This window comes from Mustela lutreola, chromosome 7, assembly GCF_030435805.1.
Source record: "Mustela lutreola isolate mMusLut2 chromosome 7, mMusLut2.pri, whole genome shotgun sequence".
In the NCBI taxonomy this organism is placed as follows: domain Eukaryota; kingdom Metazoa; phylum Chordata; class Mammalia; order Carnivora; family Mustelidae; genus Mustela; species Mustela lutreola.
The window spans coordinates 150,289,726-150,311,567 of record NC_081296.1 but is presented as its reverse complement, the minus strand read 5'-3'; the positions used below and the strand labels follow the sequence as shown (position 1 = coordinate 150,311,567).

The window sequence follows — 21,842 nt, the reverse complement described above, 5'->3', positions numbered from 1 at the left end:
TTTTATAGTTAAAGACTATTTTTTTATAGAGCAGTTTTAGGTTTACAACCAGAATTGAGGACAAAGTACAGAGACTTCCCACATATGCCTGCTCCCACACATGCAGAGCTGCCCCCATTACCAACATCCCCCTCACACACCAAGTGGGACACTGACAGATGATCCTACATGGACACATCATAATCAAACCAACTTCATAGGGTACCTTAGGGTTCACTTTTGGTGTGCACTCTGTGGGTTTAGATGTATAATGATATGCACCCATCATTACTGTATCATACAGAGTGGTTTCACTGTCCTTAATCTTCCCTGTTCCTACTCTAACCCCTTAGAAACCACTGATCTTTTTACAAAACACACCATAGTTTTGCCTTTTCCAGAACTGTCTTATAGGTGGAATCATACAATAGGTAGCTAGACTGTCTGAAAGCCATATTTTAGAGATAATATGCTTCTAGATGGATTGCTAGGTAGGTCAAGATGGTGTCATTGAGGGGCGCCTGGGTGGCTCAGTGGTTAAAGCCTCTGCCTTCGGCTCGGGTCATGATCTCGGGGTCCTGGGATCGAGCCCCGCGTCGGGCTCTCTGCTCGGCGGGGGGCCTGCTTCCCCCCCCCTCTCTCTGTCTGCCTCTCTGCCTGCTTGTGATCTCTGTCTATCAAATAAATAAATAAAAATCTTAAAAAAAAAAAAAAAAAAAGATGGTGTCATTGAGACTGCAACATCTGAGCAAAGATCTGAAACGAGGGAAGGAGGTAAAGTCAGAGTAGTAGTGCAAGACCAGACTAATTAGGTCTTATAAGGCCACTGTCAAATGTGGGCCACTGTGAGGTTTTAAATGGCAGAGAAACATACTGACTTACATTTTAATACACAGAAGCAGGAGACTTACCAAAGGCTACTGCAGAGCCCGGAGTTTCCGATGATGACGGGAGCAGCAGAGACAGTAAGAATTACATAGAGCCTGCTAGTATAAATGGTCTGCAGGACGGATCCAAAAATGAGATGGACAGTTCCCACATTCAACAAGCAGCAGAAAAGACGTAAAAGCCAGCAACTAAAGATGGAGAAGTGCCATAATAAAGCTAAGTAACAAGGTGTACACACAGAAGATACACAACGTAGACCTAACTTAGAAAGACAGGAGACGAGTCCATGACAGTCCAATAAATACTGCCTGAATTATTATGTGCAGGCATCTCAATCTCAAAACTCTTACAGCTCTGATGTCAGTGAACAGCATCAACAGTTAACCAGTCACCTAAGCCAGAAATCCAGAAGTCACCGTGGCCTCCCTGCACCCCACATCTAACCTACCATCAAAGTCTATTCTAACAGCTTAAGAACTTCAAATCCATCCTCATTTCTTTCCCCTCACTGAAACTTAATTCCATGAGAGTTGAGAATATCTAGTTTGTTCAGAGAGCCTAGAACAGTGTCTGGAAAAAAATAGTAGATGCTCACTTAAAAGTTTCTGAATGAATGATTAGCATTCTCTATCTTCACTGAATCCATTCTTATACAAGCTCTCTTCAACACAACAACCAATGATCTTTCCAAACTGCACTCACATTCACAAAACCCTCTGGCTTAAAATTCTCCAGTGGTACTCACTGAAGAACAATGATTCTCCAAAACGCAGTAGTGTGGTTTTAAAATACATGGTCAGGGTGCCTGGGTGGCTCAGTCAGTTAAGAGTCAGACGCTTGACTTCGGCTCAGGTCATGATCTCATAGTTGTGGGATCAAGACCCAAACCAGGCTTTGTGCTGAGAACAGAGCCTGCTTAAGATTCTTTCCCCCCCGGGGCCCCTGGGTGGCTCAGTGGGTTAAAGCTTCTGCCTTCGACTCAGGTCATGATCCCAGGGTCCTGGGATGGAGTCCCGCATCGGGCTCTCTGCTCAAGCAGGGAGCCTGCTTCCTCCTCTCTCTCTGCCTACTTGTGATCTCTGTCTGTCAAATAAATAAATAAAGTCTTAAAAAAAAAAAAAAAAAGATTCTTTACCCCTCGCTTTGCCCCTTCCCACCTCCCACTCTAAAAATAAATAAAATAAAAAATAAAACACATGGTCAATACAATATGCATTATTTCACAAAAATATTATATCACTGCTTCCATAATATAAACATGAAGGAAAGTGTATAATTTTTATGCATATCAAAGAGACTTACTCTTTAATGACTGTTGAAAATCATTTAAACAACACTTAAATTCCAAATAGGGAATGACTGCTATTAAGCACAGGATTTCTTTTGGAGTAATGAAAATGAAATTAAGATAGGGGTAATGGTTGCACAACTCTATGAAAACCCACCAAATTGCACAGTTTAAAAGTTATGTGAATTAGGGGCACCTGGGTGGCTCAGTGGGTTAACGACTCTGCCTTTGGCTCAGGTCGTGATCTCGGGGTCCTGGGATCGAGCTCCATATCGGGCTCCCTGCTCATGGGGGAGCCTGCTTCCTCCTCTCTCTCTCTCTCTCTCTCTCTCTGCCTGCCTCTTTGCCTACTTGTGATCTCTCTCTCTGTCAAATAAATAAATAAAATCTTAAAAACAAAAAGTTATGTGAATTACATCTTAATAAAGCTATTATTTCAAAATGAAATAAATTCCTCAGCTTGGCACAAAGGCCCTTGTGATTAGTATGTACCTACTTCTCCTGTCTCACCTTCCAACACGGATTACCTACCTGAGTTTTAATTATATCAAACTACTCATGATTCCTGTGCAAGCCCTCGGGCGCCGGGGTGGCTCAGTCGCCAAGGGTCTGCCTTGGGCTCAGATCATGATCCCAGAGTCCTGGGATCAAGTCCTGCATCCGGCTTCCTGCTCTGCGGGAAGCCTGCTTCTCCCCTCTCCCACTCCCCCAGCCTGTGATCCCTCTCTTGCTATGTCTTTCTCTGTCAAATAAATAAATAAAATCTTAGGAAAAAAAAAAAAGAAGAAGAAGAAGAAAGAAAGAGTCAAGCCCTCCCTACCCATCGGACTCTATGTAAATACATGCCTCCCTCAGCCTGGCGCATCGTTTCTTCAGCTGCCCTTCCAGACCCACCTGAAGGGTCACTGCAGGAAAGCCTCCCCTTCCACACCCCATTTCAACCAGGCCACCTAGTCGCACCAACCCACAGGCTCTCAGAGCACAGGTATGCCCCTATAACACGGCATTTATCATACCAGACTAGACATTTTATGACCATGGAAAATAGTAAACATTCAATAAATAATTAGGTCTAATATAAAACTTTATTTTCTTTAATGTGCAAATACAACTTAAAAGCAAATTTACTAAACTTAAGCCATAAAGACTCTCTTTAATTAACAAAATATGACAAAATCACTTATTAAATGGTTGCTAAACATAACAGGGTTCATTAATATTCTATTTTTTCTCCATGTTCAAATTTTCATCGGCCAAAAGAAAAAGCAAAGTTACTAATATTTAGGGAAACTCTACATATAATATCCTCTCACAGAAAAAATTTAGTGTTTTTAGGTCGGCAAAAGTATAAGGAGTCCGTCACATTCTCACGTGATGAATTCCTAAAAACTTGTACAAAAGTGGAATGTGTGAAAGCAAGGCAACAGACATGTCCAAAGGGTCACAGCCATATTCCTAAAAAGATAAAAACTAAAAAACAAACAAACCACCTGAACACATCTCATCTTACTTTCCCACAGTGTAATTCCAATTTTGTACATGTTCTTGGTTTTTTCCCTTCACAATTAAACACAGCCAACCAATGAATAAGTCTGAGGTAAAAGCTGAATGCTTTTAGAATGCCTAATGATTATTAGCTTTGTCTCAACTACATGAAAGTTTGTAGAACCTACACTTCAAATCACTGGTATCAACACTTCTGCTTTGCTATTGCTACTTGTTCTTAATAAGGCAGGAAGTGTGATTTTAAAAGATTTTATAGCAATAAAACTCTTTAAACATTCCTTAGAAACTTACTATGCAAAGCTAAACAGAAGTTCAGCTATCCCCGTTTATAAGCTACTTTAGCAGAGTAAGGGGCCTGCATCCCCAACCCCCAACTTCTCGGCACCATTAACAATGCTGTACCAAAACGGCCATGCCATGGCAACTGACCTGCTTCCAAGCAGGCAGAACACCAAGTGGCCACTCAAGATGATAGTTCATGAACTGATCCATAAAACTCTAATTTAGTTTAGCATTAATATATGGCATTTGAATGTGCCAGATGTTCAAAAAACTCGAAGACACCTGGCTGAAAATGACTAGAAAACAATAAAAATTCTATGTTTCAAAAGGAATACACATAAATACTCATTTTACTACATTCCAGCAAGAGGGAGGTCCAAGACAGTCTAAGAATGAGATATTTCCTAAATCATACTTTTCTTAAAAATACATTAGAAGTAGTAAGTTTTAAATAATTTACTTCCTAAAGAATGGTGAATTTTAAAAAACTATCTTCTTTTGGAAAATTGTGGGCCAGAATCATCAAGCTTCAATGAGCAGGTATATCAGAAGAAGCCCTTTATTACAAATACTGAAACCAAGAGTGGCCATATAAAAACACAAAATTTGGCATTATGCTTTCTAAAAGCATTATTATGCTATTTACAGAATGTTTTCATGAACATAAAATCCATATTGGAAAGTTTAAAAGCCATAACAACTTTAAGAAGAAACCATAAACCTATGGTGGTTAGGGGCAGAAGACAATATATAAAACAAGTATTAATATTTTCCAACAAAAAGGAAATGTAACAGGGTGCCCACCTGGCTCTGAGTCATAAGTTTGAGCCCCACACTGAGTATAGAGATTAAATAAATAAAACTTTTTTAAAAAGGGAGGGGGGGAGTGTAATTCCCCTGCTTGCCTTTTGAATTTTATTTACTTAATTCCTCTGCTTATCTTTTTTAAGTTTATTTGCTTAAGCAATCTCTACACCCAAAGTGGGGTTTGAACTCACAAGCTGGAGACCAAGAGTTGTAGGCTCCTTGGACTGGGCCAGCCAGGTGCCCCTCTGCCTAGCTTTAAGAAAATAAGTAAATAAATCTTAAAAAAAAAAAAGGAAAATTTTTAAAATCTAGCCTTTTGCTTTTAGCCAAGATAGAGTGGCATGAACCGATTTACCCTGTTATAATGAACAACTAAAACCTGGACAACTGTATGAAGCAACCAAGACACTGGACAGCAGGCAACAAAGTACAGTGAGTCCGGAGAGATGAGAAACGAAGTAAATCCTACAACTGCCCCAGGTTATTGCCTGCAGAGAGTGTCCGACTGACAGCATGGGGATGGGGACTCAGGGAAACAATCTTTCTGGGTTGAAGGAACAAGGCAGTCTGCAGGGAAGAGTATCAGAAGAAAGAGACGGCTGCGCAGAGCTGGGATGCCAGAGACCTGCAAAGTGTCCCCTCAGATATTCAGAAGGGTACTGAAGAGCATATTAGCACATCCCTATAAGGAAAACACTTAAGGTTTCTGAATGGAAAACCACCCAAAACAATAAAAAGGAACAATCCATGAAGCTCACACAGGGCCAAGAAGACTTCTTGTTCCCAACAGCCAAAGTAGCAAACCTCAGAATTCATGGACTACTGGGTACTCAGAAGAGTTTTGACTCAGTAGTGGGAAATAATCAGCCCTAGATGAAATGCTGCTCTGATGTTGCCTACCAAAGCTTAAAATTTAAGTGATCTGAAATGAACAAGCTATTTCTAAGGAACTTAACCATGTCCCAGAAAAAAAGCTCAAGAATATTTATAGGAATACAAAAATATCCAGCATCCATCAAAGTAAAATTCATAATGTCTGGCATCCAAACAAAAACTACCAGACAAGCAAAGAAGCAGGAAAAGGCAACCCATAATGAGGAGAAAAATCAATCAAAACCAACCCAGAAATGACGCAGATGATAGAATTAGTAGACAAAAGCATTAAAACAATTATAACTGTATTTCAATGTGTCTAAGGTATTAAAGGAAAGACTGACTATGCTAAGCAGAAGCCCAAAAAAAGTATACACACACACACACACACACACACACACACGGGAACACCTGGATGACTCAGTTAAGTGTCCTCTCGATTTTGGCTCAGGTCATGATCTCAAGATTCTGAGATCAAGCCCCACATCAGCCCCACACTCAGTGCAGAGTCTGCTTGAGATTCTCTCTCTCCTCCTCCTTCTGCCCCTCCCCCCAGCTCTCCCTCTCTCAAAATCTTTAAAAAAAAAAAAGAAATATATAATTTTATACACTTTTTAAGATTTTACTTATTTACTTTTTTGTAATTTTTTTAAGGTTTTTATTTATTTATTTGAGAGACAGAGGTCACAAGTAGGCAGAGAGGCAGGCAGAGAGAGAGGAAGGGAAGCAGGCTCCCTGCTGAGCAGAGAGTCCAATGCAGGACTCGATCCCAGGATCCTGGGATCATGACCTGAGCTGAAGGCAGAGGCTTTAACCTACTGAGCCACCCAGGAACCCCTACTCATTTTTTTAAAAAGATTTTATTTATTTATCTGACAGAGAGATCACAAGTAGGCAGAGAAGCAGGCAGGGGTCGGGGCGGAAGCAGGCTCCCTGCTGAGGGGCTCAATTCCAGGACCCTGAGATCATGACCTGAGCAGAAGGCAGAGGCCCAACCCACTGAGGCACCCAGGCTCCCCAGAGAGTGCAAGCAAGAGGAGCAGAGGAAAGGAACAAGCAGACTCCATGCTGCATAAGGAGCCTGACACAGGGCTCGATCCCACAACCCTGAGACAATGACCAACCTTAGCCAAAATCAAGTGTAGGACACTCAACCAACTGAGCCACCCAGGCGCCCCAATGAAATGTATATTTTTTTAAAAAGACCCAAATCAAAAGTCTAGGTATGAAACCCATAATGTCTGAAATGAAAAATGGGATTGAGGGCAGATTAGACATTGCAAATGAATAATAAAGATAGAGCAATAGAAAGTATTCAAAAGGAAAACAAAACAAAAGACTGACCATAGCATCAGTAAGCAGTGGGACTTCAATAAGCCTATCATATGTCTAACTGTACATTTTAAATATGTACAGTTTGTCAATGATACCTCAATAAGGCTGTTTTTTAGAAACCTAATCTTTGAAGACAGGCTAAGACTTCATACTGCCGATTTTTTAAGTCCTACATTATCTTCAACATAGCCCTACATCTTAATCATCATTCTGGTTTAATTAGGTACTAAATAACCACCTTGGAAAACAAAGCTCTCCTAAGCTTTCCATTTTTACTTGCTTTCAAGAGACCTCATTACGAATTACTTAATAACACTGTTTAAACAAATACCCCACTGTAAGACTCCAGAACACAACCATCGTAATATCAAACAGTTGCACCAAAATCCCGTTTCACCACATACTTTCACTAAAGAGGCAAAACTTCTGAACTAATTGTAAAAATTGAAAACAAGAACACTTTCAAGTCATCACAATCTCTAGGTCACTGCTCTCTCACAGAACTTTCTGGGACAACAGAAACATTCTATTCTGTACTGTTCAATATGGTAACCAGTAACTACATAGGGCTATAGAGCACTTGAAATGTGGCTAGCGTGACAGAACTGAATTTTTTGTTTAGTTTAGTTTAGTTTTGTTTTAAATAAGCTATATGCCCGAGGGTTGGAACTCATGACTCCGAGATCAAGAGTCACATGCTTTACTGACTGAAATGGCCAGTATGCAACTTTAATAATTTAATTTTATTTAAATTTATTAGATTTTATTATTTAATTTTAATTAATTTAATTTTTATTAATTTTTAATTTTAATAAATTTAAAATTATTTAATTTCAATAAATTTAAATTTAAATATATTTGCAGAGTAGTGATTATATTATATAGTGGTTATATTATTTTATAGAGTAGTGGACAACACAGCTCAAGATAAAAAGAAAATATGGATAAAAGTTTAAGATTAGAACTTTCAAAATAATTTTTAATATTTATAGCTTATAAATAATAACTTTAAAATTAATAAGGACCATAAACAGTGAAAAGCTATTTTTTTAAGCCCCATGCCCAATGTGGGGCTCGAACTTACAACCTCAAGATCCAGAGTCACATGCTCCACTGACTGAGCCTGTCAGGAGCCCCTGGAAAACTATTTTTTAAAGACTGGCTCAAAGAATCATATCACCTAAAACTTCCTGGTTCCTTCAATTCCCCTGCCCTCCACCACAGGAGGAATGAGGGGACCCCACTGCACCACGTCTCACAATACTGTCCGGATACATACTCTCCGTATACTATCAGCAGTGTACTGGGGGCTGTGGGGAGTGAGAAGTAACCACCTAGTGGGGATGAGATCAACTTTTAGGGAGATAAAAATATTTTGGAACTAGACAGGGTGGTGGTTGCACAATGTATTAATGAATGTACGAAATGCCAATAAATCGTTCCCTTTAAAATGGCTAATTTTAGTCACATGAATCTCACCTTGAGAAAAAAATTTTAACGTTTCTAAGCAAGATGTACACCTCTAATTTATACAGATTCACTGTAAGAAAAGCATGGAAAATGAGGGAAGTCAGCTTTTACCATCAATTTAAAAGTTCATTTTTCCTTGGGTTTTCACTTCTTCAGTAACTGAACTTGATGCTTAGTTATTAAATGTCCATTACAAAATGCCTATTCAAGGAAAGTCAGCCAAACCAAGCACATGGTTCAGAATCACATTCAGCTGTGACAAGTTAGCAAATGAGCCTTAAAATACTTAAACCTGAACTGGTGATTCTAAAAACTATCCTACTGCACTCTAGAAAAGCAGAAGTACACGGAAGAACTAGCTCCCAGAAAACTCGGACAGTATTAAGACCACACTAATTCCTTATTCTACTCTCTACTATCCTGGTCTCCCTACGTCCATGCTAAATTTGAAAGCAGAACAAGCCCCAAGTCGAAGAGCTTCCATGCCACTAGAGGTAAAGAAGGAACGGAACCTGAAGTGAGAGAGTGCACGTGTGTGTGTGAGACAACAGAGAAATGCCCTACATTCAGGTAAATATTAATGTTTAGCTAACCTCGAAATTTTAATTAACCTTTTCAGATATAGGCCATCAGGTAGTGTTTCCTGGCCAACAGATGAAAATGGAAAAGATGATATCACAGCTAAACTTTAGGAGCAAAGACTACTTAAACAGCTTCACTTTAATACGAAGGAATCCTTGAGGTTCTCGGCAGACAACAATTAGTCCTTAGGCAATTTGGTCCTTAGTTAAATTACACTATGATAAAATCAAACATGACACAGCTCACATTTGAGTTGATCAGAAAAAGGATTGCAGGGCGCCTGGGTGGCTCAGTGGGTTAAGCCGCTGCCTTCGGCTCAGGTCATGATCTCAGGGTCCTGGGATCGAGTCCTGCATCGGGCTCTCCACTCAGCGGGGAGCCTGCTTCCTCCTCTCTCTCTCTCTGCCTGCCTCTCTGCCTACTTGTAATCTCTGTCTGTCAAATAAATAAATAAAATCTTTAAAAAAAAAAAAAAAAGAAAAAGGATTGCAATTGCCTTTATACCCTGGTCTCTGAAAAATAAAACCAAATTAACTAATGACACCAAGAAATATATACTTTGGAATGAGAGGCAGGGTTAGTTTGGGGGGGGGGGGGGTAGGGGAGGAAAGATGGGAATAATATGCAAGAAAGGGAAATTAGTTGCTGAACAAATACTAACCAGATAGCTGGTACAGGTAAAATCAAAGGTTTTTAAAAATACTCTCTCAAGGGGCACCTGGGTGGCTCAGTGGGTTAAGCCTCTGCCTTTGGCTCAGGTCATGATCCTGGAGTCCTGGGATCGAGCCCTGCATCGGGCTCTCTGCTCAGCAGGGGGCCTGCTTCTCTCTCTCTCTCTCTCTCTCTGCCTGCCTCTCTGCCTACTTGTGATCTCTGTCAAATAAATAAATAAAATCTTTTTTTTAAAAAAAATGGTACCACCTTCACAAAAAAACTTAAAAATAAATAAATAAAAATACTCTCTCAATAATTAATTAATTAATTAGATTATTCTCTCAGATATTTTATCATTTCACATACTATCCAAGACATGGTTCTTAAATTCACTCCCCAGCTCAAGTTCAATGTGAACCTGTGGAAAAATGGACAAGAGGATGGGATAAACAATATTTAAATATTACACATTTTTAAAAAGATTTTATTTATTTGACAGACAGAGATCACAAGTAGGCAGAGAGGCAGGCAGAGAGAGAGGAGGAAGCAGGCTCCCTGCCAAGCAGAGAGCCCGATGCGGGGCTTGATTCCAGGACCCTGGGATCATGACCTGAGCCGAAAGCAGAGGCTTTAACCCACTGAGCCACCCAGGCGCCCATAAATATTATATTCTTATCTGTTAAACTAAGGGGTAGCCAACATAACACCACCCATTATAACCTTAAATCATACAATCATAAGAAACCACTCCCCTCAAAAAAAATCCTACAATTGTATTTTAAGCTCCAAAGACGACTATATTTCAACATACATGCAGGAGTAAAGCAACTCATCCAGTTTGTGCCAATCGACCAAACCAATCTGTATCTTCACTGCCGGACCAAAGAGGAATGTAACTGGACATAAAACGGATTCTGGCAATCCTAAACCTAAAACTCCAGAACACCTGGAGCACATGGAAGCAACTAATCAACAGACCCAACACAGCACTACTCCTACCCAAGTGTCTGTCTTAAAAAGGATTTCTGGCTGACTCTCCCTGAAGTATATTAAGCTGAAATCTAACTGCAACTTCACAGTTAATGGTGTCTTAGAGTTTTCCCTTTCTTGGTGATATATAAAATAACGGCACATCTTACAACTAATGGCACCTTCGAATGCGCTACCTTAGGCAAGTTATTCGGTTAAGCCAGAACAATAAGCCTTTGTTTCCTCATCTAGAAAACTGAGAGAACAACTTTATATGATTGTTGTGACTGTGTGTTCAGTTACTTAACAAAGTATCCAAACCAGACTGGACCATAGTAAGCACACCTTGACCTGGCACTGAAAGAGCAATCCTTTAAAGGTTTTCTGTTAATGATGACAAGTTTTACCTCCCCACCAACAAACTCACCCATTCCCTCAAAAGTAGGGGCAAATCCATCAGACAGATGAATTTTAGCACCTTAACTATTTGTAAGAAACTAACCAACCATTACAGGAACTAAAGTCATTAACTTTAACCTCTAACATGCTGCAGCTTTAACTACATGCTGGACAGAAATTAAATCAGAGCTTTCCAAGTCATCTGGCACTGTAATGTGGGCTAATAGTTCAGTATACCAAGATGACAATGAAACAAAACAAAAGAAAGATGACAGTTCTCAGTAACATTCCTCTCACAGATCAAGAACCCTAGTGATGAATACTACAGGGGCTACATTCCAAGGCCAGGCTTTAAGCAGAAATATGTCCCATCAGGGATATTATTTTTATTCCTTCCTAATCAAAAAAACTCAATTAATACCCCCACATGCTAAAGAGAAAACAAAAACTCTATATATGCAAGCCTAACAAAGGATTTAGTATCCAAATAAATAAAGAACTCATACAAATCAGTAAGACCAACACCCTACAGAAAAACAGCAAAAGGCATATTCATAGGAGGAATCCAAGCAGTCAAAAAACATATAAAAAGACGTTTAATCTCACCAGTAATTAGAAAAATGACAAAGGGATGCCTGGGTGGCTCAGTTGATTAACTGTCTGCCTCAGACTCAGGTCATGATCTAAGGGTCCTGGGATCAAGCCCCACATGGGGGCTCCCTGCTCAGCGAGCAGTCTGCTTCTCCCTCTCCCTCTGCCACCACCCCCCACTTGCATGCTCACATGCTCTCTCTCTCTCTCAAATAAATAAAATCTTTAAAAAAGAAATGAAAATGCCAACATAAAACCACAAAAGGGCAGCACTGCAAAAAAGTCAGTAAATCTAACAGTCCAGTGCTCGTTGGGTGAAAACGGAACTCCTGTGCCTCATTAGTGGACATGAACTTGTTTGGGAAGCATCAAAGCAAACGAATATACAAAATAATTTCATTTACAAAAAGACTCACATAACAAAACATATTGTTAGTCATACATAAGTATGTATTAAAATACAAAAACATACATGGGAATTCTGAAGGCCTTGAGCATGGCACTCAGATTTCTCTTCAAGGGAGAAAGTGCTGGGAGATGTTTAATTAGCTGGCAGTCCCATCCGTCTGGCACCTTTGGGATCCACTGCAGCATTCACACCAGCGCCAAGCCCATGACTGAACACAGCAAGCATCCTCGAGCGGGCCACTCCTGCCCTACGGAGTCCTCTAACCAACAATCTTCTCTGGCTGAGACTTTCTCCAAGCTTCACTCCAACTTTAGGATCCAACCACAAATCATCCTGCCTTCTGTCTTCCTTCAAGGGTGTCACACCGATACCCATTTGAAGGCCTTTGCCACCTAACCTTCCTCTCCTCTCTATCCTTCACAGGCAGTTACCGCTATGAATCTCCTGCACATCTAATCCCGTCCTGGCATCTGCTTCTCAGAGGATGCAAATGAACAATCACAGGAAAAATATAGATCAACTTCAGATTATGGAGGAAGTGAAAGAATTAGCCTTCAGCTGCGCCTGACACAAATACAGCCTAATATTAAGTATTAATACAGTGGTGGGTACATACATTCCTTGCTGTTCTATCTGAATGTTTACTTTTTTAAGTAACTCTATCATTACAATTCTATCCTATCCAATGGTAATACTCAAAAATATTCAAATTATGCATAATAACTATCCAGCTACTTCAATTTTTAAACTTTTAAAATTCTTACGTCTCATTCTCAAATTCTGAACTCATATTATTGTTCCCAATTATTGTACCCAGTAACAAGACTCGACAACATCTAAAATAACCCAAGTTTGAAGTTTGGCCTCATATGGCCTCAAGTCAACCTTGTGACACTTTCAATGATTACATATTGAAAGAGAGATAAACATAAGGCATTTTATCTCTCTAGCTCTTACGTTCCTCATCTAGGACAGAGGAAGGTTGGATTACATGGGCATTACAATTTTCACTCTTGTTCCTCTGATGGAGAAAAAAATCTAGAAACTTCAAAAATTATGTCTGGTGTTCAATTTTCATTAAGATCCACATCTTTAAAGAATGTAACTAATTTGAAAAATAAGAGTTTCAGGACATATTGTTAAATCTTGTTAACACCTCATTTACTTTATTTTTATTTACTTTTTTAACCATTTGTCAGAGAGAGAGAGACAAAGAGCACAAGCAGGGGAGGCGGCAGGCAGAGGGAGAGGGAGAAGCAGGCTCTCTCCTGACTAGGAGCCCTATGCTGCACTTGATCCCAGGACCCCAGGATCATGACCTGAGCTGAAGCAGACGCTTTACCAACTGAACCACTCAGGCATCCCTCATTTTTTTTTTTTTTTTTAAGATTTTATTTATTTGAGAGAGAGTGTGCGCAAGCAGTGGGGAGGGGCCACCCAGGCACTCCATTAAAATGTCATTTAAATGAGATGTTAGGGGGTGCCTGGGTGGCTCAGTGGGTTAAAGCCTCTGCCTTCGGTTCAGGTCGTGATCCCAGGGTCCTGGGATCGAGCCCCGCATTGGGCTCTCTGCTCAGCAGGGAGCCTGCTTCCTCTCTCTCTGCCAGCTTCTCTGTGATCTCCATCTGTCAAATAAATAAAATCTTTAAAAAATAATAATAATAATAAAGTTAAGGACTTATTTTAAAAAATAAAAAATAAAAAAATAAATGAGATGTTAAGGGGAGCCTGGAGGGCGTCTGGGTGGCTCAGTCAATTAAGCGTCTGTTTTTGGCTCAGGTCATGATTTCGGGGTCCCAGGATTGATCTTCACATTGGGTTCTCTGCTCAGCGGGGAGTCTGCTTCTGCCTCTGCCACACGCCCCAGCCAGAGGGCGCTCTCTTTCTCGCTCAAATAAAATCTTAAAAATAAATGACATTTTAATGTTATCCTAAAATATTTCTCTCAAACATTTTAGAACACTTTTTGCCACCTTTAACCAACTTTAAAATACTCCGTTCAAAAAAAATCATCAAGGCAGGGGGGTCTGGATGGCTCAACTGTGGGGTACATGACTCTTGATCTCTGTGTTGTAAACTCGAGCCCTACGTCAGATATAGAGATTACTTAAAAATCTTTTTTAAAATGCATAATAAAAATCAACAGAGAAACCATAAAACTCAAATAGACATTAGATAAGATGTATTAATAAAACATTCAAAACACAGAAGAAACTGTTATATTACAACTATAACCCTATCATTTCTAGGGTCACAAACACTTTCCACAATTGCTATTTAAAGCTGTGGGAGGAATTAATTCTGTCCAAATCACTGAATCAGCAATCAATCCCCAATCTACCTTATTCAGACTTCTAGTACATTACTACAGTGATTTCCTCCCCAAGAAAGTGATTTCAAGTCCTGTTTTTAATACAAATACAAACTTACATACACCTTAGCAAAGATCACTGTTTTCCATTAGAGTAGGGGACATATAAAAGCCTATTTTGTTTTTATTTTTTTCCCCAAAGACTTTATTTATTTGACAGAGAGATCACAAGTAGGCAGAGAGGCAAGCAGAGAGAGAGGAGGAAGCAGGGTCCCTGAGATCCCAGGACCCTAAGACCATGACCTGAGCCGAAGGCAGAGGCTTAACCCACTGAGCCACCCAGGTGCCCCAAAGCCTGTTTCTTTTTACATTATGCAGGGAAACTCTGAGGAAAAACTCAGAAGAAAAATGAGAGCTAAACCATAAACTGATTACAAAAATCTATGCAGCAAAAAAGAAAATATAAAAAGACAACCTGGGAAAATACAGTAACTTGGATAGAATCTTAATGTATCATCTCCAAAGACTTAAGATTTTTTCAATTAAACTGCCCTACAGAAACTTATAATGACAAGGAAAATGACTTTCTAAAAGTAAGCCTGAATTTCTTCAGTACAAGTTAACATTGGTTTTGTTTGTTTGTTTAAGATTTTCTTTATTTACTTGAGAGAGAGAGGAAGAGCACAAGTAGGGAGCCTGTTGTGGAGACTTGATCCCAGGACCCTGAGATCATGACTCAAGCCAAAGTCAGATACTTAACCGATGAGCCACGCAGGCACCCCTTAACACTGATTTTAGAACAACTATGTTCTGGTCGGTCTCAACCAGCTAACCTTTGAATCACAGTCACCATCTGTGGAAGGGAGTACTGTGGTAGAACTCCACCTTGAAAGCATTAACTTAAAGATAAGAACCTCAACATTTAGAGCAGAAACTCCCTGACTCAAAACCTAGTTAATGTGTACTTCCCCTGGCCCAGGGAGGGATTCAAGCTGTCTATTACTATCTAGAAGCTTGATCTGAAGATCTTTACCTATGTTCTCTAGTCCTCAGTATTCTTTTCTGGTATATAAAATGTTTTGGACTCCTCCGTCTTCCAGGAAAGGGTATATAACTAAGCTGTATCAAGTAAATGTGACTTAAGAGCAATCATCTTCAAATATCTCAACGCATGACTTATGTTCAAATTAATGGCTTCATTATAACCCAGGCTTCCCTATCAATAATGCAGGTGATGCAAGGACCACTACTTGGCAATTTAGGTTACATGAATGATAATTAGAATAAGGATAGGAAAAAATGTTTACTTAGCACTCTGTGTGCCAGGCACTGTGCTAGGCATTTTACATGTATAAGTTAAGAAGTTCTATTACCTGCTTTACAGATGAAGACAAAAGTGAAGTAACTTGCCCGGGTCAACACAAACAGGTGGCAAGAGGCACTACCAGGACCCGAATCCAAGTCTGAGGATTCTCACAGCCCAGGCTCTCTCAATCTATTGTACACTGCTTCTGAAAGAAACATGAAATTACAAAGAAGGCTGTGCCTCGGTGGCACAGTCAGTCAAGGCTCTGACTCTTATTCTGGCTCAGGTAGTGATCTCAGGGTCTTTGGGCTCCACGCTCACCCAGCAGTGTGCTTCTCTCCCTCTCCTTCTGCCCCAACCCCCACTCTCACACTCATGTTCTCTCTCAAATAAATAAATCTCAAAAAAAAAAAAAATTACAGAGAGGACTGTAACTGACGTAATCACGGACTATCTGTGATGCAAACAACCCCTGATTTATGACTGAGAAAACAGGTTCCTGGGGATAACGTGACCAGCTCTACCTTCAGCACCTGCTTAGGCACAGACCTAGGGAATTCCATCTCCACACAACCAGTTCTAGGTGTGTCCTTACCACACAACTTGACAAAGCTGATCTCACAGGATTTATCTTTATGCTAACCTCTCAGGGTTGGGTGAACACTGCCTCAAAGTATGTTTAAATCACAAAACATTCACTCTAACTTGTGAATTTTAGAATACTTATAAAACTGCTTTTTACGGGGTGCTTGGGTGGCTCAGCGGGTTAAAGACTCTGCCTTCGGCTCAGGTCATCATCCCAGGGTCCTGGGATCGAGCCCCGCATCGGGCTCTCTGCTCAGCGAGGAGCCTGCTTGCTCCTCTCTCTCAGCCTGCCTCTCTGCCTACTTGTGATCTCTGCCTGTCAAATAAATAAATAAAATCTTAAAAAAAAAAAAAACTGATTTTTACAGTGAAACTGAAGTATAGAAAATAATGTGTTCAAAGAGGAACACAGAACCACCAGTAAAAAAAAATGAAAAGCCAATCAAGACCCTCTGGTCAGTAAAATTATTCCTCATCAAAGCAGAACACATTTTACTAGTAGAAATCAATTCTGAAGTGACAGTTAAGCCAATGACAACCCAAATTTTCAAATCCCATTAAACTGGATTCAATGTTCCAAACGTAAGTTGCTTTTTTAAAGGACCATTATCTCAAAAGTATTTACATTAACAATTTCCTCTTCTGTAAGTCTCAGTTTTAATATCAGTAAACTGTGATACTGAAAACTAACTCAGGATAAAAGTTGATATAGTAACCCATGCTTCAGGAAACAAAGAACTTGAGTCAACCTTTACATCCTGTCACTGTGTTTCTCCAGCTAGAAGAAAACAAAGAGGAAAAGCACCAAACAATGACAGAAATACATAGGCTATAAAAATATATAGAGAGGTACGTAGCTATATAGGCATATATATATGGGCTATAGATTCCTTCCTTTGCATGCTTACTGGTAAGATTATGGAAACATTCACATCTTTAACAGAAAAACACTACTCATTTCAAATTAATTTATGCTTTGCAAGTGCAGGAAATAACAAACCAGAAATAAGACAATAAACATTCCTCCCTCTTACTCTATTATATGATTACTAAATTCTAAAAGAAACCAATGACAACTCAGCATACCCTATAACACGGGGTATGGAAAGACGGTCTGGATGCCGTACATGGAAACAAAGCCTAAGTTTAAGATGTAGAACTACATGACGGTCTTTGTTTTTAAAACTAATTGATGAAACTTTTCCTATCATTTGAATTGCCAAGTTACACCACAGTCCACAAATGTAGTCTGCATCCTTATCTGATGCAAAGAACTGAATCAGCATTTTAGGACTACAGTGCTCTATCAAGTAAATGTGACTATCCCTACGGAATGACAGAAGGGGATCTTCCTTGGACTATACAGGGAATGTCAGGGGTTCCTAGTTTCAACCACTCGCTTTTAAAGCTAAATAGGGTCTAGCTGGGATACCACAGATAAATAAAATCTGACTTTAAAAAAAAATTAAAATCAACTTCTTCCACTCACACATCTTTACCAAGATGGTTTTTAAAAGAAAGAAAGAACTGAACGAACAAAAGGCTTCCTGAGGAGTTTCACACTCACTTCTTCAAATTCTGGTTTAAAAAAAAAAAAGCATTCAAAACCCAGGCAAGGAGAAACAACAAGCACTAACGATCACAATCTCAATTCTGCATTATTCCTAGCTTGTTTCACAGAAAGAACCTTTCAGCCTAAAGACCTAAAAAAATTTTTTTTACCATGAAACAAACATGGTGTACCATTTCTAATCAGAAATGGAAGTCTCGCCTTCCTTAGATATTAAATTCTATATAAGAACATACCTTAAAAAAAAAAAAATTCATCGGGCTCTCTGCTCTGCAGGGAGCCTTCTTCCTCCTCTCTCTCTCTCTGCCTGCCTGTCTGCCTACTTGTGATCTCTCTGTCAAATAAATAAAATCTTAAAAAAAAAAAAAATTCACTAGGAAACAATAAGGCCCCATAATTTCCAAACATAACTATGAATGTGTCCCAATGCTCAGACTGGCAAAACAGGGCTTAAAATTTTTTATCAGTTAGATTCCTTTCCAGATTAAAACAACACAAAATAGGAAATTTTTAAATATTGATACCAAACCCCAATCAACCGGCGGTAAGACTATGCAGAACATTTACAACGTTTTACTTTTCAGAATGGCAGGTCTCTAGCATTTTTATGGTTGTACCTATTCCATCAAAAATACAAGGGCAGCTCAAAATATGATCCTACTACATCTGCCATTTCAAAGAGAACCAACCCGAAGAAGTCAGGATCAGTACTAACAATTCAAGAGTAGATATTCATATTTAGAAGACCGTCAGAGGGGCACTTGGGTGGCTCAGTGGATTAGAGCCTCTGCCTTCGGCTCAGGTCATGATCCCAGGGTCCTAGGATCAGGCCCTGAGCCCCGCATCGGGCTCTCTGGTCAGTGAGCATCCTGTCCTCCTCTCCCCCTCTCTGCCTGCCTCTCTGCCTACTTGTGATCTCTGTCAAATAAAAAAATCTTAAACAAAGAAAAACAGAAGAATGTCAGAAAACCAATTCCTGTTGCTGCCATCAGATATGCCCTTTTCCTTAGTCACACCCAAAGTATTTAACTAAAGGTTTCAAAAGTAATGTAACTGACCCATACTAAAAATCCACCAACTTATGAAAAGATCTATGCCAGTTGATTTTTTTAAATATGTGTGGGAAACTTGGTGACAACCTTTGCTTTATGTCCTGTATATTAAAACCCAGATGGACTTGACCTACAAAATGAAGATAGGGTCAACTGTAACCAAAAAACAGTATGCTTCCCCTGGTGGCCAACCAAGGAACGGAGGAGGCATGCCTACAAGAGAAAAGCCTGGTCCCAGCCCCATCCTGTCACTCTCGTAAATGAGAAGTCACTACCAAAAAAGGAAGACGTGGGGGAAGGGGAAACTATCAAAAAGACTAACCCGAATTTAAAGGGAATACAAACCTGGGTGTTAGGCTAAATAAACTTAAGAGATTTCAATGAACGGACTAAGATTTAGAAGGCAGATATGGGCAAGGTCATTTCTTTCCAGAGCGCCCAGCAGCTCACTCAGGGCTGCCCGTGTTCTCACTTCAAAGAACACCCAGAGTTTAGTGCCTTCGGAACAGCTCAAGAGCAAGCTCCTTTCCCCAGGACTGGATCCTGACAGTTCTCCGCAGTCCTGTTTCCAAGGAAAAGCGTGTGCGCATTTATTTCTCAAAGAAACTCGTGGCAGACCCCGCACGGGTACCGTCCGGCTCGCAAGCCCTCCGGCCAGAGCTGCCAGCTCCAGTTCTGCGGGATTCTCCCCGAATCTTACTTCTGAAGAAAACCCACGTCCTTCCCGGCGTCTTCCGCGCCGACCGTCTCCACGAGCAGCCTCGCTCGGGGCCCCGCTAGAACCTCACGCACTAAAATCTGACGAATTCCTTTGTCTGATTAGAGGTTTTCCTGCTGCCACTCTCAACTGCTTCCACGCAGAAGTCGGCGAGGAAAGTCAATGCCCCCCCGAGGCTGGAGGGTTTCGCGGAGGCGGCCTCGACCTCCGGCCGCCCGCCCGGAGGCTGGGTCCTCTCACGCCCCCTCCCTCAAGGAAAGCGGAACGGAAAAGGCACACGGACATGGACAAACCGGTCCCCAAAGCAGCCGGCCGCGAGCGAGCCGCAGTTCCCGGGCAGGCGCCCTCGGGGAAGCCCGCTCCCGAGCTGGCGTGCGGGGTCGCTTGTCCAGTCCCCCGCGGGCCGCGCGGGGAGTGCGGGCGGCCGGAGCGCGGGGGGCCGCAGGGGCCGCGAAAGGCCGGTGCTGCGCCGTCCGGCGGGACGGGACGGGTCGGCGGCTCCCGCGGCACGCGAACTCTCCGGCGCCGCCACCCCGACCCCCGACCCCCGGCCCGGGACCCGCGGCCCGCCCGAGCCCCCAGGCCAGGGGCGGCCGCGCCGACGCCGCCCGCGCTCCCCCCGGGGCCGCAGCGGGCCCGCGGCGGCGACCCGGCCGGGGGCGGCTCGGGCCTCGGTCCCCGGCGCGCTCCCCTCGCGGCGCCCGCCCCGCCGGGCTCCCGCCGACGGCAGGCCCGACACTCACACACACAAAAAGAAAAGTTGCCCGACGGCCCCCGCCCCCTCGGGGCGCGGGGCGCGGGGCCGCTACTCACCGGGGTCGAAGTCGGGCACCACCGCCTGGTACTGGGGTCCGACCCGCATGCCGCCGCCACCTGCGGGGAAGCAGAGCAGGGCGGTCAGCGCGGGCGCGCGGCGCGGGGGCGGCGCGGGGGCGGCGCGGGGCGGCTGCCACCTACCGTGCTCCTCGTCGCTGGACGAGCCCGAGCTGCCTTCCTCCCAGGAGTTGCTGCTGCTGTTGCCATTGGGCGCCGCCGCCGCCAAACTTTTATTCTGCCCATTGCTGGGGGCGGCGGCGGCCGAGGCGGCGGCCGAGGCGGAGGCGGAGGCGGTCGAGGCGGAGGCGGCGGCCGAGGCGGCGGCGGCGGAGGCGGCCGAGGCGGAGGCGGCCGAGGCGGCGGCGGCCGAGGCGGCCGCGCTGGCCGCGTTGTTCCTCCCTCTCCGCTTCCCTGAGACCTCGGGGCCCTTCTCCACCATGGCCGGCATCGGCGGGGGCCGGGGCCGGGCGCGAGCGGCGGGGCCCCGCGGCTCCTGAGGAGGGGGCGCCGGGCCGGGGCGGAGGGGGTGGGGGGAGGGAGCGCGGGCGGGCGCGGGGCTGGGCGGGCGCGCTGGAAGCCCGCGGGCGCGAGTCGAGGCCCGGGGTGGCCTGGCGGGCGGAGCGCGGCGCCGCCTCAGACCCCCAGCGCCGAGCCGAGCGCAACTTTCGCTCTCATCGCCGCCCGCACTTCACTGGCACTAACTACTCCGGGAGCCGCGAGCGGGCGGGGGGGCGGGGGCGGGGCCTGGGGCGAGCTGGGGGGGAAAGCCGCGCGCAGCCCAACCCGAAGCGGGCTGGCTCCGCCCCCCGCGGACTCCCATTGGCTTCTGCGGGATTCGGAGGGCGAGCGGCAGCGCGGTTGGCTCGGCTCTCCCGTCTGTCAGGGACGGGGGCGGGAGCGCGCGGAGGGGGAGGCTCCGGGCTTCCGTTGGTCAGGTTCGGTTGACGCGTATCGCCCGCCGTACGTGGTTTGAGGTTTGCAATCGCTCTCCGCCCCATGATCCATCTCTCTAGGCAATAGCGAGGAGTTAGCTGCCCTCCCCCCCCTCCCTCGCTGCGGCCCCCCACCTCACCTGCGCTCGCCCCCCGCAGCCTCTGCCCCAGCATTCCGCGAAAGGCCCCACTGAGAGTCCCGCAGGCTTCAGAAAGTAAAATCTGCGCGACGCGAGGAGAGAAATGGAACGCGAGGTCGGGACTACTTTCCCCTCGCGCGGAGGATTACACCACAGTTTGAATGGGGTCGATACAAAGAGGGGAAACTAATTGCAAGAAACTAATTGCGCCCCCACCTTTCCCGAGGGGGTGGGGGGGGTGCCTCGGCGCCGGGGGTCCCCGGTGCAGGGCACAGGGCTCCCAGGTGACCGGCTCCCCTGGAGGGAAAGGAAGCAGTGTGCGGGCTCGGAGGGTCTGTGGCGGCTTCTGCTAATTGGGTGGGGGGCGCTGGACGTGGCCG

General features: G+C 43.6%; 1 protein-coding gene across 1 annotated transcript in view; it reads right to left on the bottom strand.

The window, feature by feature from the left end:
- Window positions 1-21,446, bottom strand: part of RCOR1 (REST corepressor 1) — a 122,407-nt gene extending 100,961 nt beyond the window's left edge. Inside the window, exons 1-2 of the mRNA XM_059183190.1 lie at window positions 20,532-21,446; window positions 20,388-20,447 (exon numbers count right to left, since the gene is read on the bottom strand). Of these exons, the coding sequence (XP_059039173.1) occupies window positions 20,388-20,447; window positions 20,532-20,838 (367 nt within the window). The 5' untranslated portion in view covers window positions 20,839-21,446. The remainder of the gene's footprint in view (window positions 1-20,387; window positions 20,448-20,531) is intronic.
- Window positions 21,447-21,842: the final 396 nt, after the last annotated feature.